At 34.3% G+C, this 27461-nt stretch overlaps 2 protein-coding genes and 1 long non-coding RNA gene across 3 annotated transcripts; 1 reads left to right on the plus strand and 2 right to left on the minus strand.

The window, feature by feature from the left end:
- The first annotated feature begins 4812 nt into the window (after positions 1 to 4812).
- On the plus strand, positions 4813 to 12898 carry LOC143591817 (tlg2p-like protein a). The gene is made up of 7 exons (XM_077071909.1): positions 4813 to 5047; positions 7776 to 8055; positions 10666 to 10755; positions 11466 to 11549; positions 11638 to 11781; positions 12381 to 12461; positions 12546 to 12898. The coding sequence occupies exons 1-7, from the start codon at positions 4857 to 4859 to the stop codon at positions 12651 to 12653; spliced, it is 978 nt and encodes a 325-aa protein (XP_076928024.1). The 5' UTR covers positions 4813 to 4856; the 3' UTR covers positions 12654 to 12898.
- A 687-nt stretch (positions 12899 to 13585) lies between these two features.
- Positions 13586 to 14439, minus strand: LOC143591818 (uncharacterized). The gene is made up of 3 exons (XR_013145779.1): positions 14117 to 14439; positions 13732 to 13880; positions 13586 to 13650 (listed from the first exon to the last, which is right to left on the minus strand). It is a non-coding gene; the product is annotated as an uncharacterized LOC143591818 (long non-coding RNA).
- An 11895-nt stretch (positions 14440 to 26334) lies between these two features.
- On the minus strand, positions 26335 to 27458 carry LOC143591815 (calmodulin-binding protein 60 B-like; the record flags this gene model as incomplete). The annotated part of the gene is made up of 4 exons (XM_077071907.1): positions 26335 to 26760; positions 26854 to 27054; positions 27150 to 27310; positions 27410 to 27458. Coding segments are annotated over 4 exons (798 nt in total), but the record flags the coding sequence as incomplete, so codon positions are not given.
- Between the last annotated feature and the right edge of the window lie 3 nt (positions 27459 to 27461).

Genomic DNA, 27461 nt, shown 5'->3' on the forward strand with positions numbered 1-27461 from the left:
CTTCTGTTAGTAATTAATATTTCTAGTTACAAAGTAATGCATGCTTGTTATCCCCAAATTTAGAAAGATTATACAGAATGGAAATATTTATTTGTTGGTTCTAAATACCTAAACTAACTAAACAGTAGTAAAAAACTCATTACTTGGACTCTTGGTTGTTAAGGTTCATTTGTGTTGAAGACCACACTAAAACTACAATGAAAATTTTTTACAGCAGTAATAGTAAAGCAAAATAACAAAATGCTTATTTAAATGTTTACAACCTGTATAAAGGTCATAAGTTCAAACCATGAAACTAAATCAGAACCAAATCGTTAGTAACGGTTTGGTTTCAATTTTCAATGTTTCGGTTTAGGTTTCAAATGATCAACAACCGTTACTAACAGTTTAGTTACGGTTTGACCCAAAAACTGTAAAAACCGGACCGTGAACACCCCTAATGAAAAGCAAAATAAGCAAATAACACATATACGCATGTGTGTTTGATGAGTGAGTATAGTGTTGCAGTAACCAACCACCGGGGTGGGCTGTTTATTTGCATAGTTTTTATATGATGTTAGTATTATTATATTTTAAAATTTGCGGCTTAATTTAAACGAGCCAATCAAGTGAGCCGACCCAAGCTCGGGCTCAACTTGTTTACAAATCAAGCTGGATCGGGTCGGCTCAACATATAGGTGCAAGCTTTTGTGCTTCTAATATGCATTGTAGTATAGTAATAATATATAAAGTGAAAGGAATACCAACCTTCAAATGAATACCAATGAGCTCATGTTTGACTTTCTGGGGGTCAGTAGACTATTAGGTTTGGCTATCAATAGACAAAGCTAACCTTACATTCTCATTCAATGCAATTGAAGACTGAATCGTCTTTGCAGCCACTTTTGTACCACGTCATTTAACTTTATAAACTTCATCATACGCACCATGTGGACATAAAGAGGCTTCTTTAACAGATACAAGTACACAACTATAAACTTTTTACCACATTCATAAAGTACCCCTTAAAATTTAATTGGAAGCAAATGATGTAATCTACAACACTTTTTGTAGTAGCATCACTTCTCTAAATTAACTTTGGTCAATTTTGACAATTTAATGTTGACTATATCCTACATATTAAACTCGAGTGAAAAGGAAACTTTGACATTTAAATTTACCCAAGAACGCCTTTGACTGTTCAACGTGTTTCATTATTATCCAAAATACCCATATGTTAGCATATAATCTGCAACGAACAACTTACTGCTGCTTGAATACTATCCAAAATACCCAAATTTGAAAAAAAACCAACCCATTGCTTTATTCTTAAAAAATGACCTAAAAAGGATAAACGCGTATCGCCATCGATGCAATGGCACTTCATGTCTTGCATTCGCTACTGTCACAAATGTCAGCTCGTCACATACGTTTTAAATTTTAATAAAGCTAACTAAAATTTATTACCTATCCATTATCATACCATGGATACCAATTGGAAATTGTTGAAAGATTCAATGCATGAATTGAGTATCTTGTTGCAACATGGGGAATCACTTCATCCGTGTCACCACTGCAAAATATTAAAAACAAAGAATTGTTACATCTTTATTAACTAATAATAATTAGAACTAATATTATATTATAACTGGTACCTGAATACCCACACGTGTAAACCATCAGTTATGAGTTCCTTGTAGATGGGAAGAACTGAGAGTGGAGAATCGGTCAATAATGGCCGACTATAATGCTGAAAAGAGAAAAATAAGCCAACAAATGCACACTAAAATTTAGAATAATTGCAAAACACAGAGAAAGAAAAAAAAACCCAATTTGATCACTGGAAATCAAAGAAATTAAACCCTATTAAGAAAGAGCCCGGTAGCTAGACTAAAAGGCACCCCAATAATAGAGGCCATTTTTCTTTGAAGCTAAGGTCTTTGTTGACATCGATTGTTTTTTGTTTGGCTTTCATATATGTAAACAAGTGGCACATAGCACACAACCGTCCTAATTTCCTATCAATCCATAGCAAAATCAAAACATTAAATCACCCAAAATCAATAACCAATTAAGTTTGTGTAACGATTAACAATTGAAGTGCAGAATTTCAAACACAATTTCAACAAACAAATTCTCAATTGCATGAGATCGTACCTAGATTTAATCCAATGGGTCGCTAGGGTTGGTGACTACTTGTTTGTGAATGATGATTGGCCCATTGAAGGAATCAATTGAATTGAAGAAGGTAATGTCAACTATATGAAACCGATCTTAAATTCTCCAGGAGTATTTATTGATTGAATGCCGACGGGAGGATTATATATCGTCACCGGATAGTTGCTCCCCTGCCTGAGACTTAATGAGATATTTAATAATATTACGGGTTCTTAAGTGAGAGAATTTAATGTATTATAATGTAATGCGCCGTGTATGTAGAGTTTTGCGATTTTCCTAATGTCTACCTCTACATGTTTTGTTTTTCAAAAATTACATTTAACTTTCACTCATTTCAGCCCATAAAGAGAAATAGATAAATAAGGTAATCAATAATAACGGTAGTTTATTATTCTTTTCTACTCATCTCATACATGGTTTTATCCAAACAAATAATAACAAAAAGGACCTCTACATGGCAATTCAAGAGCTGCCTTTCAAACTTCTAAATCCAGAATTCTTTTCACAATTCGCCTCTGTTTCAAGTTTCGATAGCTGAACAAAACCGTAACTGGGTCAAACGAGCACGTAAAAAGTATGTAGTCTGATATCAGGAAATGAAAAATATAAATGAAGGATTTGAGCTGCCCATTTAACATGCAACGCCTAAGAAACCGAGGTTGATCACGAACATCCATGTGTTGATATTCAGGCTGCAAAGTATTTACCATTTAGAAATTCGTAAGGAAAGATAGAACTACAATCATATAGAACTCGGAAAATGATTTTTATACCATATGGAGAAAGCTGAGACATATGGACATGGTTGGTGATTTTGTATTGAACAACCATTACACGTTGCGTGTCGAAGTTCGGTCAACGTAAGTAAGTCAAAAGAAATATGATCATATAAAGTAAATAAAGTAAAGGCACTACTTAAATTGTCTTCTTAAAGCTTTTGGGATCTTTTTGGTCTTCAAATGGGGGGTGCCCTCCCCAGAAACAATAATCGTCATATACAAAGAATGAAAAATGGCATGGCATCTTTTACTAAAACCTCAACCTGGACCTTTGACCCCATAAAGTAAACTTCTAAGTATACACAAGAACAAATTACCTTAATAAGAGTTCGAGTTGAATGTAGCAGATATAAACCTCTACTGCAACCTAATAAAACAACATATAATATAACTGTGAATAGAAAACCTCAAAATAAGTCAAATTTAAAGGATAAAAATATACCTGAGCATCAATGATCAATAGCTGCAACAAGCAAACCTAGTAAAAAATATTGTTACCAACATCTGAAAACTAACTATCAAAATAGCTAAAATAATATGTCTCTGGTAAAAGCTACCAAAACCAACTACAACAACATTAAAAAAAACAAACTATTTTAGAAAGTTAATAAGACATGCCTTTGTTATATAGATAAAAGAAAATATGTGAATAAATATAAATGTACACAAAAAAAACATGAATGAACATAAATGAAAACACCTAAATCAACACAAATTAAAAAAATATAAACCTTTTAGTAAATGATTTATCCATATACTATTTAATTATTTTCTATTAATACATAAATGGACATAAATAAACAGACATAAACACATATAAATAAATGAATGTTCATGAACATAAATGAACGAACGGAACATGTGTTCATGTTCGTTCGTTTTTAAATAAACGAACATAAATGAACTTCCCACCGAAAGATTCATGAACAGTTCACCAAATGTTATGTTCGTTCATGCCTATCTTTAGGTATATGAAATTAAATAGAAAAGGGTAACAAGTAAGAGGTATCATCAACGAGAAACTTGGAACGTCTCGTATCTTCAAAACAACCAAAAAACTTGGAGCATAAAACTTCTCTTCGACTCTTATCTTGTCGGCTGGCGAGGGAAAGCTCCAAAATAATGTTGTACATATTTTCTTGTGTATCGCTGAACAATGTGAGCTAATGTTGTGTATATTTTCTTATGTATCGCTGAACAATGTCAACCCCAACGAAAACCCTACTCCTTTAATCCTTTCTTTTTGTACGTCATGTCCTTTGAAGCTCACAAAAATTACCATGTGGCATGGGCCCAAATCAAAAAACCAACTTTGGTTTTGTTAAAACCATGAAGTATAAAAAACATAAATATTCCTTTATTTTTTCTTATTTCTTTTATCATTAAAACATAATAATAATAATAATAATAATAATAATAATAAACTCATGTAAGATAATATTTGTTGGGCTTTCTTATGAACAAAAAACCCCATTCATAAGAACGACTCATTTAGAAATTGAGCCAAAAGCAAACAAGCATTTTTCAAGTGGTTAGATATCCTTATGTGCTGGTAAGACGATAATGATAATGATAAAGATAAAGATGGAGTGGTAAAATGTTGCAAGTGTAGTTTATATGGGGATTACCTGAATGAAAGTCATAAATGATGGGGGTTGAGTGTAATTAAAGCAGAAAACCAAAAGAAGAGGAAGAAGAAGAAGAAGAAGAAGAAGAAGAAGAAGAAGAAAGAAAGGGGAAATTGGGTGGGTGTTTTATTAACCGTAACGTAATAATTATAATCCGTTGTCTCGATCTCCAGATTCATTCAATCCATAACTCTCATACTACACAATTGGTTCATCATCCTCTCAGATCTCCGATCTGTATCTCCAATAACTACTGACTGGTATTGAGGGAGTTTATTATTATTATTATTCAATGGCGAGTAGAAATAGAACGCCTCTGTTTAGGAAGTATAGAGATGCATTGAAGAGCGTTAGGGCTCCGTCCTCCTCTTCTTCTAGCTCTGGCGGTGGTCCCGTCATCGAAATGGCCAACGCCGCTCTGTTTAAGCAGAATCAAAATAATAAGTATGCTCCGCTTAGTACCGAGGATCCCGGGACATCATCGTATGTTCTCTTCACTTCATTTATTTATTTAGATGCAATTCTTGCTGTATTATTCCCAATCTAATTTTTGGGGCTTAGGGTTAAGAATATTATTAGTTGAAACTTCAAACATCAGATCATCATCAGTGCTGTGTAATTTCATGTCAAGTGCAAAGCACTATTCAGCTTAGCATCTGTTTATTTTATTAACCAAAACTTAGACCACTTGTTTGTTAACACTACTGCCTACTGTGACTGACTGGTTTCACACTTTTGCAGCACAAACAAATGCACTCTAATTTTAGATTTTAGTCCTGAAGAACTTGATAGTTGATAGCAACTATCTGATTCTGACCACATTCTCACTGGTTAATACCCAAATGAGATTACGATCTGTGATTGTTGCAAGTTGATAGTTGAAAGAAAGGAGGTGTAACTATTATAAGTAAGTGAGTCTAGTAGGCAATTGGCTGCTAAGTAAACTGAATATAGATCTCATGCAATGAGTCAAAGAATATATTAGCACACTGATAACCTCTAAATCAAGGCCAAGTACACTGGTGTCAGCATACTGTTGGTTCATTTATTCAAATCGATTAGACTCGCCAAAACAGTCATGTCGGGCAGGGTAACGGGTAAGGACCGGTTCATGCCAAAATGGGCCTGTATATAATGTCTGAACCAATAATATTTAACACACTAATTACAACCAAAAATAAAAACTAGGGGTGGCAATCTTGACCCAAATCATTTCAAATGAGTCAATTTGAGTTGTTTTAAAAGTTAAATGAGTTGGTTTGGGTAAAAGGTTTTAAATAAATGGGTCAAAATGAGTCATTTGAAATTCCATCCTTTTATTTTCGGGTCAAAATGGGTCGACAAGTTCAAACAAATGGGTCGATGTGGGTTAGTGTTCTAAGGAAATGTGACAGGTTTTGGATCGGAACGGGTTTTCGTACAAGACAGGTTTCGGCACGAAATGGGTTCGATTCAGGCTTCAAGTCAACACGAGTTTTCACCCGTGACGTGTTGGGTTTCGGTTTCTTTTGTTTCTTTCTGGTCGATTCCGAACTCGTTTTTGTTCGGTTTGAATTCTTTTAGTTTCGTTTTGATTGATTTTTTCAATTTCGATTGATGTGGTCCGGTTTTGGCTTTTTATTTTTTGTTTCATTTTCGTCGATTCTTTCGGTTTCGGTTCGATTCTAGATGGTTTTTTTTTTTTTTTTTTTTTTTTTTATGGAATGAGGACAACGTATGAAACATTTTTGTGTTTTTACTTTTTTTTGTTTATGATTATATTTTGAGTTATAATTATTTTATTTTTATTTTTGAATTTTTTTTGAGGGTTTTTGATCTTAATAGAAAACCCCTCAAAAAAAATAATTAAAAAAATCATAACTTAAAATATAAGTAAAAATATAAGTAAAAATAACCCTGCTTGCGGTGCGCACATATGATGTATATATGTGTGAACCCTCGGGTGGGCAAAAGTGAAATTGCACTAATTTTGACGTTATTTTACTAATCTCGTGAAAATAACGTTAAAAGTGACGGACGGTTAATCAGGCATCATGTAGTGGCGTTGGTAGCTGAAAGATAAGGGTACATGCACCGATCTGCCGGTGTCCCGATGATTGAGTGCTATGTGCCTTAGTCCAAGGCTTGCTGCAAAACTACTATCGAGCCGGGGGTCTCACCGGAAGCAACCTCTCTATCCCTATGGGGTAGAGGTAAGGCTGCCTACATCTTACCCTCCTCAGACCCTACCATAGCTTTGCTATTGGTGGGATATACTGAGTACGATGATGATGATGATGATGATGATGAAAATATAAGTAAAAAACGAAAAATCTAAAAAAACTAAAATGTTTCCGTCGTTATTCTCGTACCAAAAAAAAAAAAAAAAAACTCAAAACCCGGTTTGACCCTAACCTATTTTGACCCAAACCAAAACAACCTTTTTTTAATTGACTCGTTTTGACCCAAACTCATTTTGACTCATACTCGTTTTGACCCATGACTCGTTCGACCCAACCCAACCCATTTGCCACCTCTAATAAAAACCTTTGAACATAATCTGTTTCGGGTTCACATGTACAAAAAGTGACCGGTTTAGGCTCGTCACTAACCTATCTATATGTGAAAATGACAACAATTACGTCAAAAGATGCATGAAACTCGGAAGTTAAGCTTATTACTTTGTCATTTCGAGATCTAACACTTAAGACATTTGATCCTGACCGGTGGTTAATTTCTGCCAGCCCATCCTGACTCGTGATATTTAGCATTCCACCCTATCCAGCTCATGTCAGCCGATTTATAAATTATTTTGAACCCACATAATTCAATCTGTAATAATAATTACCCTTAGTGACTCATAAATTCAGCACTTTGGTTTGTTTTGCCAGGCATAAAATTTATGCATTCATCTATGCAGTACTTCTATATTAGCATAGTTAATTTAGGAATCATATGTTGCCGTCCAAAGCTGAAATAAAAGTTATTTTCTTTTACAATATACTAGGTGAAAGAATCATACTTTTGTTAGTTATTTAATTCCTTGGGTTGTTACTAGTGTTGGGAAATTAAGTGCCTCTAGTAAAATGTCTTTGCAAATTAAAAGTGGGGTCTTCTTGTTTGTTTATTTCTTAATCTTTATTATATTAATAATTTTCTTAGCTGATCATATTATGATAATTAACTGGTATTCTTCTTTTGTTCTGATTTGCACTCAAAAATATTCTAACAGAAACACAGGGGCATTAACAGTGGGCCTTCCTCCTGCATGGGTTGATGTATCTGATGAAATAACAGGAAACGTGCAACGCGCAAGGGCTAAAATGGCTGAGCTGGCAAAGGCTCATGCCAAGGCTTTGATGCCCTCTTTTGGTGATGGGAGAGAAGATCAACACAGGATTGAGGCTCTAACCCATGAGATAACTGATCTTCTTAAAAAGTCAGAAAGAAAATTAAAAAAGTTATCTGCTGGTGGTACTTCCGAGGATTCGAATATTCGGAAAAACGTTCAGGTATGGCTATAATAAGAGTGGTAAGAATAATAATAATAATCTCGTTTTTATAAATAATAGAGTTAATTACATAAAATGTCTTGTCTGTTAAAAATAACAAGTTTGGTGATACAAATAGTGTTAGACCCTAAATATGTAACAAAAGTAAAGCATAAGGACTGTTAGTTTTAATCGTTATGTTCACAGGTTATGAAACGGGTCAGCTGCAACCCTTGGTATTTTACTGCTGTTAAAGCTTTTAAACCTAGGGTAATTTTGTAATAGGTAAGGTAAACAGCTGGTGTGTCAAGTTGTTGTATTAGGATAAGTTAAATTAATTAAGGTTAGCATATCTAGGAAGATAAGGTTGTAACTTGCAACTGGTTGTGCAAGTTGTTTTAGATTATGCAGTTTTTATGTTTATGTTTTAGTATAAATAGGTGGCTAAAGTGTCTTGTAAAAGTGTGGTGGTTTAATCCCTTTAATACAAAAACAGTTTTGTGACTTTGATTGCCAACAATTGGTATCAGAGCTGCAAGATCAAAGGGCTGTTCAAGAAAGAAAAAAGAAAGAAAGCTGACTACCACCCAACCCAGAACTTGTGACTGGTTCAAGGGCTGTTGAAGAAGCGATTTGTGATAGATCGTTTGTGAAGAAGACTGTTATCAGCAAACCTTGCTGTGGTCGATTGAGGCTGCTGAAATCGATCTGTGATAGATCGAACTGTGAAAGCTGCTGGAAAAATCGGAAGGGCTGGGAACAGCTTCCAGAAGGTGTGCGTGAGACAGTTTAGTCGTGTGAAATGACTGAGTCGGGCTGGTTGTGTGGAACAACTGCTGAAGGCGAACCTGAGTGATTCAGGTTGTAGTTTCTGTTCAGAGTGTGATCAGAATCTGAGCGAGGTTGTAGTCGAGTGTAAGTAGGCAACAACCAGCACTCTGTGCAGAGCAGATTTAGCGGGTGATCAGGTAGTTTGGTTTGGAGATGGCAGAAGGTGATGTGAAGATGGCAGAAGGTGCAGGTTCTGTTGTACCAACCCGTGAGCCGAGCAACGTGAGTTTGCAATGCCCAAAACTGACCACAACAAACTATACTGCATGGTCAATTATGACGGAGACAATCTTGGCAGCACACGGTTTGCAAGAGGCCATACATCCCATGACGGGAGGTGCGGTAGAATAAAGAAGGAAGTTCATGGCAAAGGCCATGATATATCAATCGATTCCTGAAGACGTTCTTCTTCAAGTATCAAAGCTCAAGGATCCGAATGATGTGTGGGAAGCACTAGGGGTCAGATTTTTGGGAGTCGAGAGGGTTCAAAAGGCTCGCTTGCAAACACTTAGAAGTGAGTTGGAAGCAATGAAGATGAGTGAGACAGAGACGATTGATGAGTTCGCGGGAAAGTTAAGCGGGGTGCAGTCAAAGTACAAAAGTCTCGGGTCTTCACTTGATGAAGAGCTTGTAGTGAGAAAGTTTCTGAATTCCATGCCAAAGAAATACTTGCCAATAGTTGCCTCGATGAGCAATACTCAGACATTGAGAATATGGCGTTTGAAGAGGTGGTGAGACGTTTGAAGGCTTATGAGGAGCGTGTGAAAATTGAAGACTCAACTGAAAGTTTTCGTGAAAAGTTGTTGTTCACCCGTGATAGAGAACGGATTAAAGGAAGATGTGGCAATTGTGAATGTTGTCATGGAAGAAGCCGGAATCGCGAAGTGGAAAGAGGCCGTGAAAATTTGTCTAGTTCGAGAGGTGAAGGACGAGAGCCAAAAGGAAGACGTGACAAGTCGCGGGTCATGTGTTATGGATGTGAGGAATTTGGTCACTATGCGTATGAGTGCCCAAAGGCAAGGCCAAATAGGGAGGAGGCCAATCTAGTCCAAGAAGATGATGACGCTACGCTACTGTGAACGTTAAACGATTAGGGGGGGTGATTGTTAGTTTTAATCGTTATGTTCACAGGTTATGAAACAGGTCAGCTGCAACCCTTGGAATTTTACTGTTGTTAAAGCTTTTAAACCTAGGGTAATTTTGTAATAGGTAAGGTAAACAGCTGGTGTGTCAAGTTGTTGTATTAGGATAAGTCAAAATAATGAAAGTTAGCATATCTAGGAAGATAAGGTTGTAACTTGCAACTAGTTGTGCAAGTTGTTTTAGATTATGCAGTTTTTATGTTTATGTTTTAGTATAAATAGGTGGCTAAAGTGTCTTGTAAAAGTGTGGTGGTTTAATCCCTTTATTACAAAAACAGTTTTGTGACTTTGATTGCCAACAAGGACTATATGTCTAAAGGGCAAAATCATCGTTTTGTCAAAGTTGACAGAATTCATGACAGAAGTTAGTGTTAGACCCAACTAAGTTACAAATTGATAACCATAGATACCAAGCATGTTACTGTTAGACCTTAAATATGTTACAAAAGTAACTATTTATGTAGTTAACTAAAGGGTAGACTCGTCATTTTGTAACAATGAACAGATTTCATAACAGAACTTAGTGTTAGAGACACCAGCAATGTTACAAATTGAAAGCCATAGACATCAAGCATGTTACTTACAAAGTTAGACCCCATTTATGTAATTAACTCTAAATAATGACTGCTTAAGTTTTTTCTTTGAAATTCTGTGGCAGCGTTCTCTTGCAACTGATCTCCAGAGCCTTTCGATGGAACTCAGGAAGAAGCAATCAACTTATTTGAAGCGCCTTCAGCAGCAGAAAGAGGTTTCTCTAGACTATTTTAACTAGGGTTGTTAATGAACCGAACGTTTAGTGAACTGTTTGGCAGAAAGCTCATTTACCTTTTTTTAGTTAATAAACAAACATGAGCAAATGAATCACGCTCAATTAATTAAACGAATGAACATGAACAGAGGTCGCGTTTGCGCACTTGTGTTCGTGAACGTTCGGCAACGTGTTCGTTTATGAACATTCATTCATGTCCCTTTGTTTGTTTATGTTCGGTCTTATTTTATATATTTCATACATTTTAGTTTATTATCCTAACATTTTAGCTTTTGATTTTAATTTTTATTAGTGTATCAGCCTAAAGTTATGTTTATGATTATTATGTCTTAAGTGTTTTCAGATAATTACGTCAGGTACTTAAACTTATAATTATGTTTAATACTTGAGCTTAAGAACGCTAATTTATTTTTCAAATTAATGTATGTTCATATGTGTTTATATATGTTCATCTGTGTTCGTTTTGGAAGTTAACGAACAAGAACAAAATATTATCTTGATGAGCGCACATGAACAAAAGGTTCCGTTTTGGTTATGTGTTGGTGAACATCTGTTTGTCAAATAATGATTAATGAACAAATATGAACAAGACCTCCTTTGTTTCGATTCATCTATAGCCCTAATTTTAACTATATTTTTTATTTTAGTTAAAATATTTTCTCATATGTGTTATTTTTCCTTTCTTCTAGGGTCCAGATGGAGTTGATCTAGAAATGAATCTAAATGGAAAGCAATCTACAAGGCATGATTATGATGATGAATTTGATGACTTGGTATGCAATATGTTTAATTCTTTTGACCCTTCATTTATTTATATTATATTATTTTGTAAGCTTAAAAATAATAAAATCATGTACGTAGGGTTTTAATGAACATCAAATGGCAAAATTAAGGAAAAGTGAGGCCTTTACAGTGGAAAGGGAGAAAGAAATTCAGCAAGTTGTGGAATCGGTTAATGAGCTGGCACAAATCATGAAAGATCTTTCCGTCCTTGTCATTGACCAGGTCAGCAAACTGCAAACCCGTCCTTCGTGTTGTTTCTATACTATACTCTAGAGTTGTTCACGAGCCGAGCAAGAGCAAGCTCGGGCTTGAGCTCGAACTTAAGCAAGCTGGCTCGGCTCGTTTATTTTAACGAGCCGGCTTATTATCTTTTTCTTTTTTTATATGTTTTTTATTTTGAAATATTGATATATAAAAGACAAAAATAATTAATTAACATATACATAATACAAAATTTATAAACAAGAAATGTTTATCCAAAGATCAAGAGGCATATTATTATATATTTTAGTTTTGTTTATATTTTTTAATTTTTACGTTTTTAAATATCGAGAGGCATATTATATGTATTATTTTTGTTTATTTATATTTTTTTTGTTTTCATAGTATGTTATTTATTATTATATATTAAATTTTGGGGTTTAATTTAGATGAGCCAATCAAGCAAACTAACGAGCGGGTTATAGAACAAGTCACATGCCGAGCTAAATAATAGCTTTTTTTAGCTAGCCATGAGCTACGGCCTACGAGCTTTTTAAACGACCCTACTATACTCTTGAGATTTTCATTTAACGGGATTGGATTTAAATTGTGTTTACCAGGGAACTATTGTTGATAGAATCGACCACAATATTCAGAATGTTGCAGCTTCGGTGGATGAAGGTCTCAAGCAGCTTCAAAAAGTTAGTTTTCAACTGTTTATTAAACGTGTAATATATGAATTGCTAATTATGTTTTAATGAAAAATAATGAAATGAAATTTGCAGGCGGAGCGAAGTCAAAAACGAGGGGGGATGGTAATGTGTGCTACAATACTTGTTATCATGTGCTTTGTAATGTTGGTTCTCTTAATTCTTAAGGAGATTCTCTTCTGATCTCATATGTCTAGTATTTGAGTTCAAAATTACTGTTTTGACCCTCACCCGGTATAATTCAAGATTTCAAGGTCGTGTATAGATGATTTTATACTGTAGATCTCCCTGTTTTTGTAACGATTTATTCATCAAAAGGAGTATTATTTAACAAATAACAAATTCTGTGTTGTTTCATATGTGCGGGTGCAAATTTAGATGGATTCAGTTGTACATACATACATACCTTGGCTAGTTAAAACGTGTTGCAGGGTTCAACCTAAAATCAAATGTGCACATTTTATGCTGGTGTTGTGTTAGATGTTTCCTCTACAATTGGCTATAAAATGAGATTCTTGTAAGTTTACTTGGTTTAGTAATTATAGCATATGTGTTGATACTTTTCTTGGTTGTTATTTTGGTTAGGCAAAATTGGTTAAAAAAATACTTATTTATAAGGGGCATTGGTCATTCCTCTTTACTACTCTCAACTTTCACTTATTGGTCAATAGCACTCCTAACTAACGATTTGTCTTACACCGCTTCTAACTTTCACCTTATTTTCTTCTGGCACTCCCGAACTAACGGGACACTAACTCTGTTAGTCCCTTTTTTTTTGATGATGTGGTCTTTTTATATGACACTAGTTTGAGCCCCGTGTATTACACGAAGAATTGATGAAAATTGTAAACTTTAAACATTCACCAAAATACAATTAACAACACAATTATCATATGATGTTAATGCAATTACAAGTTACATTATAAATAAGGTGTCAATCTTAATAAATGTTATAACTGTTAAAATATGTGTATTGCTTTCATATTTTGATTGTAAAACATACTAAATACCTTAATTATGTATTAATCAATGGGTAATTATCACAAATATGCAACTGATGGAGAATAAATGCCAATAAGATGTTTGTTCTCACGACAACATTTGTAACAAGAATATGATTTACTTCTTGAACACTAAAATCATCTTCATCACTAAAATCATCATCTTCACATTCAATCAACTGAAATACAATACAGTTAGTATTATAGACACGAATCAAAACTGAAACGGGTCTAAAAAAGGTGAGTGCTATGAGGTCTACCTTTTAGAATGACACTTGATGGTTGAAATAATAGTAAAAACAATTTCAGAATCAACTATTGTAATAAGAATAATGCTTTGTTTACACCATAACCTCCACACTAATCATTCATTGAAGGCCCATCAAGTCATCAACTGTTTTTTGAGTACCTAAATGTGGGAAAGCAATGTAATTATGATTTATTTTTTTTAATTGAAAGAAAGATAAAAAAATAGGTTATACATATCTATTGCACATAACATATATATAATTTATGGAATCATATGTTGAAACTGAATTCTTTACAGTTTCCAAACCAAAATGTTTAACGGATCCTATACCTGCGATCTATTAACACAACTACACAAAAAGAAACTTATTTGCAACTTAACTTATTCACAATTACCTCTTTAACAGCACGAAGAGCAACACAGTGACCACCAACAGCAACTCCAATACGAAGGTGTTAAATTGCTAACTTTGAAACTAATAAATAGTTCAGTTTTGTTTTCTTTGTGGACCGAATCGAATGTCGGATGAATATGGTAGGGAAGAACAACATATATTGGAAACGGGTAAGAAACGGGTTATTATGTATAATAATAACCAATATTATAGAAATCAGATGTCACGTCACCTAGGATCCCACCCCGGTACCTTCTTGTCCTTCCACAGAAGCAGATTGGCCACTTAACACACAAATCAAAGAGTTAGATAATAAAAAAAAAACAAAAATCATTTAGCAAGTTAAGCATTGGTAACTTTGTATTATTTGAAAAAAAAAAGCAACTTAAAAAAACACTCATGTGAGAGAAACCAACTTTTGCTTTATAACCTTCTAATTCACATATACCTATTCACAAGTTGTAATTAGATCCATAAATTATCTCCCAATCTGTACAGTAAGATATCGATCTAATAAGGTTGAGATCAATAATTATAAAATCATGTTTACAAATTTTACTATCTTGTAATGACAAGAGGAGACCAAGTTTTGCTTTATAAATTATAATTATAAAACATTAAGCTTCAATGAGTGGGAATGTTGGATATTAATCATATTATCAACTTTATGAAGCAGAAAAGGGGACGTCTTAACAGGAAAAGACCTCGTCTGAACTCAAAAAACAATTTAGCTCACGGTTCTAAAAACAAATTATTTCGACTCGGTTTTTCATTTTCAACCATTCGGTTTCGGTTTATGATATTAAAATTTTAGCTGACGATTTGTCTTAAAAACCATCAAAGCTAGATTGTAAGAACCCCAAATAAGAAGTTTATGAATAGTAAAAAAGTCTAAACTAAAGTTTGACACTACTCAACATTAATACAAAAGGTACACGAACATTAGAAAAGTCACAGTAAGGAAATTGATCTTATTTTTTGCGGCAAAGTATGTGTCCTCAAAGTTACACATTAATATTGAATAAGTGAAATTAGAGTTCTAGTTACACTAATCAAAAGCAACATAAACGAAATCGAGATAAAAGAAGTAGAAGCATACATTTTCCAGCGCCGAAAACATTGTGAACCGGCTTTTCCCAGTAGGCGAAAAACCTTCAATTTGAGTTGGGTTGAACAAAGGGAGCGGTAGGTCGTTCTTCGCAAGATGAATCAAAAGTTGGATGAATATGATGGGGATGGATAGTCTTCACTGGCTTCTTCTATAGCGGCAGAGTTGTTCCTAAGGTTACATTGTGTTGAAAGACAAACAAAAAACACAGAGATTTAGCAAAAACAAAATTTGGGTCGGGTAATGACCTAGTCGGGATCCGATAAATTGGAAACGGGTAAAAAAAGGAGGAAGGATGAATGAGTGACAAGTGGTAGAATGAAGTATTCTTTTATTATATAGAAGATTGTATTTTTTAATGATTAAAAAAACTGTAGGACCCGCACCCACGTCCTCCTTCCACTCAGGGGGTGTTTGAGTGAACTTTTAAAACTTGCTTATTTTCTTGTTTGTTTGTTAAAAAACAAAATGTGTTTGGTAAAGATGCCCTCCAAAAGCTTCAAATTGGATTGAAGCTTTTAAAAAGTTGCCTTTTCTTTTAGAAAACAAATAAATAAAAAGACAATTTTAAAAGCTCAACCAAACACCCTTTAATGCACTAAAATGGTGACATCTATTACCACCACCACCCACCTCCATGACTTCACAATGAATCCAATATACACATATGTTGTAGCTCTAATCACTAGTGATGATTCAACTACACCATCTCCATCTTCAAAATGCCCCTTCAATCCACCTACATACTACTCGATGTCGGCAGCGAATTCACCTGGATCGATCACACTCACAATATATACACCTCCACATCTCACCATTGCATATGCCACATAAATCTGTGCATCGCTGCTGCCTCTGTCCTCTCACCACTATCAAGATTCAGCTACACTAAACCCCTCCAAACAAGGTTCCCTCTCGATTCCGATTCCGCGTAAAATCTCACAAAATTTTCACCAAAGTCACTTTTAATGAAACCCTAAATGTTTCAATGACGCTGCAAAATCCAAAATTGGCGCCAATTTGGCCAATTTAAGTGAATTAGGCTAAAGTGTGAGTTAATTTATTAGGTTTTTTGGTGCATCTGGCTAGTGATACACAAATTACAATGGTTGGGGATGATGATGATGTGTTGGTGTAAGAAGTGTTTGGAGATTAGAGTCGACAATAATGGAGGTGGATGGTGGTGAAGGCGGATGTAGTTACGTGGTGGTGGTCAGAGGAAGTGTTTGGAGAGTGGAGTCGGAGGTAATGGAGGTTAATGTTTTATAATGCTATGCGTACTGGGGCGACAAAACAGAGATGATGGGCGACCACATTTTGGAACACCGCCCCCCAGGCGATAAAGGGGGTGCGAGGAATATTTGTCGCCGGAGTGTGTTGTTTGTTTATTATTATTATTATTATTATTATTATTATTATTATTATTATTATTATTATTATTATTATTATTATATGTGTGTGTGATATACACACACATATAATTTAATAGTTTTGTAATGATACTCATCCTATATATATATATATATATATAGGGAAATGATCAAGAGAGAAATCCATTTTAGAGAGAGAACTAGAGAACTCTTAACTACAAGATTATATTTGTAAATTTGTTTCCCAATAGACCTATAGACCTGGACAGACATTGGCTTCCCCTGTGCGATGGAAACCTGACTTCCATGTTTGATGAAACCCTAGCCGTGTGTGACGATTTCAACAAACAGAGCATACAATACATCTTACTCAATGATTCTGAGCCCTAAATATTGAAGATCGATTATCGATTCAACATGATTTCAATCGTTTATCATGGCAATTGTAGGTATTTCTGATTCGAGTGTTATCTTTTTCATATATTAGATTGATAGTTTAATTGATTACTCGCAAGTTACGACATGATTAGTAGACAATCGATTGTTAATTATGATTTATTAGGAATACAAAGCACTTGATTTAACCTAATTACTGGATTAAGTTTTACTATGTGTAATATGTGTATTACATACCATGTATTATGTGTGTAATACTGAGTATTACACATGTGTAGTATCTAGTTATTTAGCAGGTGGTTCATTTGTTTTTTTGTGATTTTGAAGTATATGTTAAATTTGGGTCTTAATTCTTCCTTTTTAATTGACTAGTACAACATCGGTTTTCAGCTTTTGTGGTTAATCGATCAACGTAGGCTTAATATGTCCTTTGATTGGGAATGTCCTCCAACTATTTGATAAAAAGTCTCAAAGAAAATTAGTTGAAAATAAATTAAATAACTAGATGATTAATGCTCTTGAACGAAATATGTTGTAAGTTTGAATCAACTTTGATTTCTGCTTATGTTTTTTGCTTTGTTAATTTGATTTTTAAAAAGTATTATGATAGTGATCGGCTATTATTTTAATAGGTTAAAGCCTAAAGAGAAGAAAGAAGATTAGCATGCCCTCAAATATGGTATCAACATAAATAATATTTGTAAATTTGATTACAAATTCGGGTCGGGCATGAAAAACTCGGGTAACCCTAGTCCTTGCCCGATATCCGACCCGAAACCAAAAGAAAAAGGAAATATGACCTGACCTTGAACCGAATGTAATATTGCAGATTCGGGTTGCGATTTGGGTTATCGGGTTTTCCGGTCCAACACTAATTACGCTCGCCCCTGGTATTACATATATGTAATACATGTATTACTGATGTGTCATATCGAAAATTACACATGTGTAATACCACACTGCTAGTATTACATATATGTAATATTAATAAAAAAAATACATATATGTAGTCTGTTGACTATTAAAACATTGTATTATGTAGTTTTGAAGATGATTTATGATCGTAATGATGATATGTGGTCTGTCTGGTATCGTTTGATCTTTATATGGGTAAACTTTTGTTCCCAGGTTCCCAAAATAACCATTACCATCATCCCATTAGGTGAACTACTACACCGCGATGCAAACTCTACTCCATCAACTAACAAGTGTATAAAGAAATCATGCATTGATGCAAGCATATCGACCAGATGAAATGAGCAAGAAAAAGATGTGGTTGATTGTTGATGAGGACTGTTTTTTTTTTTGTTTAAATATTTGTACTATAAAAATACATTGGGTTATACGTTGGTGGTTATCGCAGTCGTAACATATTTATTTTTGAATTTTCTATGTTGGTAATGGTTCTAAAACAATATTGTCCAATATATGATCACGCAATGGGTATGACTGGACCGGAATGGACCATCTACAAATGGGTCGTCCATATTTTGAAACAGGTTCTATTGGATGGGATGGCAGGTTTCACACGTCTGTTATAGACTATCCATTAGCAGCTAATTGATTTTTAAACCGCGTTTTAAATAAGATTTGTGGAACCGCTTTACACCATAAATGGTTTTTTAACTAACTATGGGATTTTTTTATGCATAAATCCGGTTTGTTGTGTGTATTCGCGAGTAATTTATATGATGGACTTCAAAATATTGTTAATTAGTTGTGAGAATTCATCTACTGCAGCTCCATATGGTAGTACAAATGGTCAAAATTTTACCAGACTTATTCATGGTTGAGGGTTGACTAACAATAGATAGGTTTTTTTGCATGAATGTTACATGATTTGTTTGCATGAAGTGTACCACCAATCTATTGCTACCTTGCAAACTAAATGAACTAATGGTTTGCATGATAAGATTGTTTGAATTGGTTTATATGCAAACTGTATCTCAAGATGAATGTGAATATAGGCAGCAGTAGGAGTTTCATGGGTTTGCGGTTCCAACAATGTTCCTTCGGGCATGACCCGACCCTGATCGTTTATTAATCAGATTGAACTTTCAAAGTCGAAACTGGGACCATATATGGAATATGGTTTTATTAAACAGGTTAGTGGGTCGGTTACATTTTTTTGGAAGGTGTGACCTGTGAAATGCTCACCCCTAGTCCAAAAATAAATTATATGGCATAAACTAAATATATATATATATATATATATATATATATATGGTTGACTTTGAGGCTATGATCTGAGTATGAACAACCCATTCTACTTATATTTAATCTTAGATTCATCTTTTCTCCAACACTGCTTTAACACAAACAAACTGTTGACGCGGAGTCGAACGTCATCATATTTCCAGGCCATATATTTGACGGTCCTCCTTCATTTTTATAAAATGCTATTTTATTTTCAACAAAGCGTTTTCTTATTCTTGGTCACTTCCTTGATGTCATATCTTCATAACCCAGTTAAAAATTAAATTAAACGGTTAGTGTTTATAAGTAATGCATATATGTAATATTGTAGTACTACATATATGTAACAAGATGGTACTGCATATATGTAATACAATAGTACTATGTAAATGCAATAGAGTTAATACAATTATATAAGTGTGTTTCAAAAAATATGCGTAATGGAAATGTTGTATAATCATCACTTCATATAACTTCAACATAGCATATATCTAAATTGGTCCTCTTCATCATCGGTGTTTCCCCATACTCCTTTTCCACCAGTGGTGTTTGTTTCATTTTTTCGTGACCTTTATCTGTTTTTCATGCCTGTGAAATTTATATGTGAGGTCATTGATATGAAAGTATGCAATCACAATACTATACACGTTATATGTACTAAAATTAGGGGTGTGCATGTTAACCGCTATAACCGTTAACCGAACCATAACCGACATAACCGAACCAATTTTAACCGATAACCGTCATAACCGATGGGTCGGTTTAATAAATTTTTAAAAACCGCCAAATATGGGTCGGTTTTGGTTAAAGATAATTCCAAAACCACCATAACCGAACCGACCCATTTATTTAACCAACAATATGATTGGGATTAACTTCCACCAACATATTGTCGGATTATATCATTTTGATGATTTTGGTTCTACGTTTTTTATAAAATTAAGTTGAATTTCATTGTTGGATTATATAATTTTATTCTCGTTTTTTGTAATTTGGTATTAATATTATGGATTATATACGTTTTTGTATTATGTCATGTCATTTTTTTGTAATGATTGGTGCCAAACATTTAGGCCCAGTTACATTAATTTGGTTATGGTTAATCGACCCTTAACCGACCCATTATAACCTTCAAAACCATTTAACCGAAACTGCCATAACGGATCGGTTATAGTTATGATTATCCATTAACCGACATGACGGTTATGGTTATGGGTTTGACTCAAATCCGCCCCAAACCAACCCATGTACACCCCTAACTAAAATATATACATTCGTGTTAACATTCATATGTTTAACACTACAAATATGCAATATAACTAAAAATATGCAGTAAAATACATTATGTACTACATATATGCAATATTCGACTAATCATGTAAGATATCTAAATTGATATCAATGTGTGACGCTGCATACACATTATTCATAACTTTCATCAACAATCAATGTTATTAACGTTCGTCACGTTATGTTGTTGTTCATTAAAAAAACAGAGTATTGCTACGAGATGCATGTAGAACGCCTAATAGACAATGATAAAGTGTAAATTGAATGAAAAACAACGTTTATTTGCTAGTGCTTATGAGTTTTTTGCTTGATTTTGCAATCAACTGGATGAAATAGAAGATTTAAAGGGTGATTTTGAAGAAACCCTATTTAACGATAAGTAGATTGATGATGTGCGACTGATGATGAATGATACTCCAACTTTGTTGTGGTTCTAATTTTAACATCCCTCATTAAAAACCCACTTTTTTTTTTCTTTTACCCCCCTTCATTTTTTAGCTATTAATAAGTAAAAAAAACAACCATTATAACAAACATATATGATGAGAATATGTATGACTAATTTATTACACATATGCATTGTTAATATGATTAGAAAATATGTTTTTACCTGAATTGACATCTTTGTTGCTTGTTGTCCTCCCCTGTTTCCTTTCTTGCCCGCACGTTTTCTTGCATATTGTTTCAATAAAACAGTTGTGTTATTATGTTTGCTCACGTATACAATATGTGTGCTACGTGTGTAGTGCACATATGTAGTACATCAGTACTGCATATGTGCAATACACCATAACCACATATATAAGTGTAATACATCAGTAATGCACATATATAGTGCATCAATAATGCAAGTAATACATATGTAATGCATATATGTAATGGACCATACATGTATATGCATGTAATGCATCAATAATTAATGTAAGCCTAAAAGATGACATACTTTATGAAATTTGAACATTACAGTTGTTTACCTACTTTTTTCTTATAATTTATGTTCGATTTCGCTACAGATTTGAACAAATTTCGAAGATGATACATGAAGAGAAGATGTTGAAAATAATACTGCATATGTAAACTGATATACATGGCATAATGCTTGATTTAAAAATCAAACACACAATAACAAAATATATTTGTGCCTATCGTGTATAATATACCAATGATTCTTGTACTACATATGTGCAATCAAACATATACGAGCTAGTATCAACATTTGTTACTAAATTATAAAATAAAACAAAAACACAAAGAATATTGCATATGTGAACTGATATACACACATTAACTTTTAATTTACAACTGAAACGCACAATAACATCATATGTTGCTTGGGTTATGTGTAATATACCAATAATTCGTGTACTACATATGTGCAATCAAACATATACAAGCCAGTATCAACATGTTGTTACTCGATTTACAAAAATAAAACACAAACTCAGGTAATATTACATATGTGAACTGGTATACACACATTAACGTTTAATTTACAACCGAACCGCATAATAACAACATATGTTGCTTCGGTTATGTGTAATATACCAATAATTCCAGTACTAAAATGTGCAATCATACATATACGAGCTAATATCAACAGAGTGTTACTCGATTTACAAAATAAAACACAAACTCAGGTAATATTGCATATGTGAACTGGTATACACACATTAACGTTTAATTTACGACTGAAACTCACAATTACAACATATGTTTCTTCGGTTACGTGTAATATACCAATAATTCGTGTACTACATGTGTGTAATCAAACATATACGAACTAATATCAACAGAATGTTACTCGATTTACAAAAATAAAGCACAAAAACAGAGAACCGGCTACTTTTATTAGTTGATTCGTTGTAATACGAATGAGAGCGTGATGATAACTTGCATAGACGATTACCTGATGGTATTCTTCGGTGTAATCAACTGATTTTCGCGTTGAATCGGACGAATTTTTGCAGCAGATACGAGAAACCCTAGGTTTCTGGACTGGACGATGGTGTGAGATCTGGATAGAGAGAATGCGATATCTGTGAGCAGAGAATGTGATATACTTTTAATACCTTATTTGCCCTTTTCTATATAATACGCATTTTATTTTCTTTGTTTTTTCTTTTCCCTTTATTTTCACTTTTGATTAAGTGAAATCAATGAATATAATGAAGTTCTCTAGTTCTCTCTAGATCCCACCATATATATATATATATATATATATATATATGATCGGGATCATGTGAGAATCATTTGAAAATTGAGAACCATGAGAACCATTTTGGATCACAAAAAACCCAAAAATAAAATATATCATAAAACAAAAAAAATGCTAAAATTAAATAAGTAAAAAAACCAAAATTCTTATTTATCATCCCGGTTTCATAAAAAAAAACGTCTCGTTTAGCTAAAATATACATATATGTATAATATGTACATACATGTTTTTTTATACACATATGTACAATTTAAGGTAAATGATAATATACATATGAGTACATTACGTAACTAGAGATTAAATGAAATTATACACATGTGTATAATACGAAGTGTTTTTTTTATGAAACCGGATGAAATATAAGAATATTTGTTTTTTTTACTTTTTTAAAATTTTTGTTTTTTTTTGTTTTATAATTTTTTTAAATAATTTTTACAGGTTTTTTTAGCGGTCCAAAATGGTTCTCAAAGTTTTCAATTTTCAAATGGTTCTCTTAAGATCCTTATATATATATATATATATATATATATATATATATGTATATATAGGCTATAAATCATTACACCCCTAAAACAAAAACTCACCATTTGCTGACTGGGCGCCATATAGCGTAAGTCGTCTCATTTTGTAGCCCCTCCACTACACATAGCCCAAGGCCACCCGTAGTGGGCGCCTTGTTTGGGCGATGGTGGGCAAAAACGCCCCCCCCGGGGGGCGAATTGTGGGGCGTCAGGGGGGTGGGTGTAGGGTATTTGTCGTCTGCTTGTGTTGTTTTGTTATTATTATTATATTATGTTTGTGTGTGATATATATATATATATATATATATATATATATATATATATATATATATATATATATATATATGGCTACAACACCATTACACCCCAAAAACAAAAACCTACGATTTGCTGACTGGGCGTCACACGACGCAAATCGCTGTATTTTGTAGTCCCTCCACTATACATAGCCTAAGGGAAAGAAAATGGAGGTGGGTGTGGGCCCCACAGTTTTTCTTATTATTTAATCAATGATAATGCCACATAAAAAAAACTAATGAAGTTAATGCCTCGTTAGCTCGGGAATGCCAAAAGAAAATAAAGTGAAAGTTAAAAGTGGTAAAACTATCAGTTGTGGATGGCGATTTGCTGCTGGAGGAGTCTACGTGGCTGGCAGTGCCAGCGGTGAACACCACTCCGCTCACATCGGTGCCGCTGGCGATGAAATTTTGGTGGAGAAAATGCCGATGAATATGACGTTGTGTGTTTGATATTTAAAAAAAAAGAAGTTATTTTCTTTGAATATAGGGCTAAGAAGGTGAAGGTGAAGGGAGGTGGGAAGATAAGTTGCAAAGAATGATGGATTGAGAAGATAGGTGGGATGTTAGGTGATATTATTTAAATATATACTAATATTATGTTAAGTTTTGATTATATTAATAAATTTATGTTTTTTTATAATACTTTTAACTTAATTTTTTTTAACGTTTAATATCAAATATATATTTTTTTAGATTTAGTTATATTAATGACTTTAAAAAAATTAAATTGAGCTATATTAAATTGTTTTAGTTATATAAATATAATTTTTTTTATTTGGAAAGGAAAGGAAGTGGTAAATTGGTAATCATTTCTATTGTATTGTAGAAGATGGTAGAGTAAAGTGGGGTATGATGTGGCGCTGACGTGGCACTATAAAATGAGAAGCAAAATGGTGCCACACCTTTTAGTCTAAGGCGATGCGTAGTGGAGGGGCTACAAATGGGGGCAAATTTCAACACGTGGCGCCCAGTCAGTAAGGGTGAGAATTTTTTTTTGAGTGTAATGGTGCAGGGACTACAAACTAGGTCCACTATATCTTTTTTTATTATTCTTTTTATAATTAAACAAAACAAATAAAAACCAATTTATTTAAATAATTAAATAAAAATGCATTAAAATTAAAAAGAAATACAAAAAAAATACATAACTAAAAATTAAAAAAATACATAACTAAAAAAAATACATAAATAAAAACAAAAAAAAAATTACATAACTAAAAAAAAGAAACTAATATCCGTAATATTCGCGCATTTTTTCACGTCGTCGTTGAAACAATAATGCGGCTTCCTCGTGAAACCCCTCCAATTTGAGAGATTCGTAGTCTTATTTCATTTGACGCAATTCCAACGTCGAGTTCAGCTTTTCTTGTTGTATGTTGGATGCTCGAAGGTCGTTTCCTATTACCGTGGCATTTGTTTCAAACAACCGACCAACTCGTTTAATTGTCCGACGTCTTTAAATCGTGTTGACGACGAACCTTAGTTTTTCTCGATCTCCCGCGTGGTCGAGGCAACTCCTGTACTTCTTCGTCGTCGTCAAAATTAACTGCATCAGCTAAATTAACCACGTCGTCCACGAAGAAGCTACGAGCATCGGAGGGTGTGTTTGGTATACTTGAATTTGTCGACGAAAATGTCTTCGACTTTTTTGAAGGCCGGGATGAGCCGGCTCGTCGGGCGACCGGAACAGTTGGTGCCCCTTTCCATTTCGCGCAATGGCGTAGTTTTTCCCAACAATTCAAATACTTAAACGATTTCCCGGACCGCTCAAAAGTTTGGCCTTGAGCTCGAAAGTAGCTCAAGGCTTGAGTTATAATGTCGTTATGCCCGCTTCGCCAGCCGGACCCCTGCAACCGGTTAATTATCCCGGCAAATTTTAGACAATCGGGGTTAAGCCCCTTCCAGTGGGCTTGAACCGCTTCTTTTCCCCGGTAGTCTTCGGGTTTATCGGTTATCGTGAGCTAAGCTTCAAATACTTTTTTTCAAAACACCCCGGTGGCTTGAAAGTTAGCTACAAATTAAAATTATTTGTCACAATTAGTATACATTTTAATAAACACTAAATATATTTTAATAAATACTTAATATTAAAAAAACTTATCGATGTCGGGATCATCCGAAATGACGATCCAAGCCCTTGCGAGGGCCACCTCCTCCTCCTCGCTCCAATGCTTGTATGGATCACGTTGCGCCATCGGCTCCCCCGGTTATTTCTTTCTGTGTTTACGGGTCGCCTTTTGGCTTGAACCGCAGGCCCGTGCCGTTTGCGTCTCCGGCACCGCCACCGGCTCCGACTCCGGTGGTGTAGACTCGAACGCCGACATTAAGTTTTGAGGCATGAGATAGTTGGCGTACATGTTTACGCTCGGGTCGGGAAATTGAAACGGGTAGCTCGGTTGGTTTATCGGGTTCCATTGTAAGTTCACGTTCGGTTGGTTTTGCGAACCATGGAGTTGACCGAAAGGAGGGAATGGGTGGTTCGGGTTGTTTCTAGGATTCATTTTGCTAAATTTTTGTAAGAATTTGGGTATGAATTTAAATTTAGCATAAATTTGTTAAATTTTATGTAAAATGATAATTCTACCTCTTAAGTATTTTACTTTGGAACTCCGTTATATTTACTAATCCATAGAAGGACCAAAACACATAGATGCCATCTTAAACCTTAGACAAAACAGGTATTTTTTTTAAATTATTGAAAATTAATAGCCAAAACCAAATTATATTCCTTGCTTGTAACAAACTACCTTAAAACCCTCATACTAGATATATTTACAAGTAGCGTGATATATCTTATGGCGATTGGGATAAGCAGATCGATCCGGCCACTGAAACATCTTATTACAACCACCAACTGAGGAATCTAAACTAAGAAATCAAGATATGAAAACGAGTCGGTCATCTTTTTAGCAGCCACATCTCGCCTCACCGAACCCCACTTGAGGGCCGGCCGAATCTTACACCACCTTGCCCGGGGTGAACCTTTACTCGAGAAACATATTCCAAAATCAGAAGAAAATATATCTATACTCTGCAAATCATCGAAACTAACATCCGCTAGATCTTGATCATAACCTCCATTAATCTGCACATGCATTCCAACTTTATGATCCACACTTTCAAGTGGTTCATATTTCAGACTCGACATTGACATCGGCATACAGATCACTTCAAAAACGGATGATGCATCCAATGGTACCATTTCATTCAAGTCTTTGTAAATTTGTTGCTTCATAGCTTCTACCACAGGCTGCAAAGTAATTACAAAATTTTTTGCTATCATTAAAACCACATTCTATATATCTATCTAGCTACACAGCCTAAAACAATATATTATATATACCGTTTGAAGCAAGGAGAGTTTATCGAGCGGAACAAAGTTTTGACCGTCAAGAGTCGCACCAGCAACCGTCATAACCGAGTTAAAGAAAAGCCTGGCTCCATCCGCACCAAATCTGTAAATGTACAACTTGTCATCCAGAACACAATCTTTGGCATGTTTGATTATTGTGTCCCATGTCTTGCTAGATGATCCACCAAGTAACTACAGTTATATATACAAGAGAAAATCTTTGTAAAAAAGATGCTCACATAATATAGATATAGTACTGTACGTAGTTAATTTTCTAGCTTAATTACCTTTCGTAGCGAGGACTCGTTGGTAACATACATTTGAAGAAAGTCTTTGACGGTGGGTATACGCTTTGATGCTAACCGTTTACGAAAGACCCCGCCTTTCGCTATCTTTTCCAACCGCCAAACATCATCATCCAAGGATGGAGGATGGTGCTTCTTGTATGCTGATCGAGTCAAACAAATTAAGCATATATACATTGTTAGATTTAATTACTCAACATTTACGGTTTTAAAAAAAGCTAGCTAGCAGGTTAATTTCTTACACTCTCCGCGGTGATCTTTTACTATGAACGCCTGGCTTTTCGCTTCTCTAAT

The sequence above is a fragment of the Bidens hawaiensis genome, unplaced genomic scaffold, assembly GCF_021521415.1.
Source record: "Bidens hawaiensis isolate Kalapana, Puna unplaced genomic scaffold, B.hawaiensis_p1.1 tig00040078_1, whole genome shotgun sequence".
NCBI lineage: Eukaryota > Viridiplantae > Streptophyta > Magnoliopsida > Asterales > Asteraceae > Bidens > Bidens hawaiensis.

Coding starts and splice junctions, on each gene's coding strand:
- LOC143591817 (XM_077071909.1), top strand. CDS start 4,857: ATGGCGAGTAGAAATAGAACGCCTCTGTTTAGGAAGTATAGAGATGCA. Junction 8,056..10,665: donor ATATTCGGAAAAACGTTCAG/GTATGGCTATAA, acceptor ATTCTGTGGCAG/CGTTCTCTTGCAACTGATCT. Junction 11,550..11,637: donor ATGATGAATTTGATGACTTG/GTATGCAATATG, acceptor TCATGTACGTAG/GGTTTTAATGAACATCAAAT.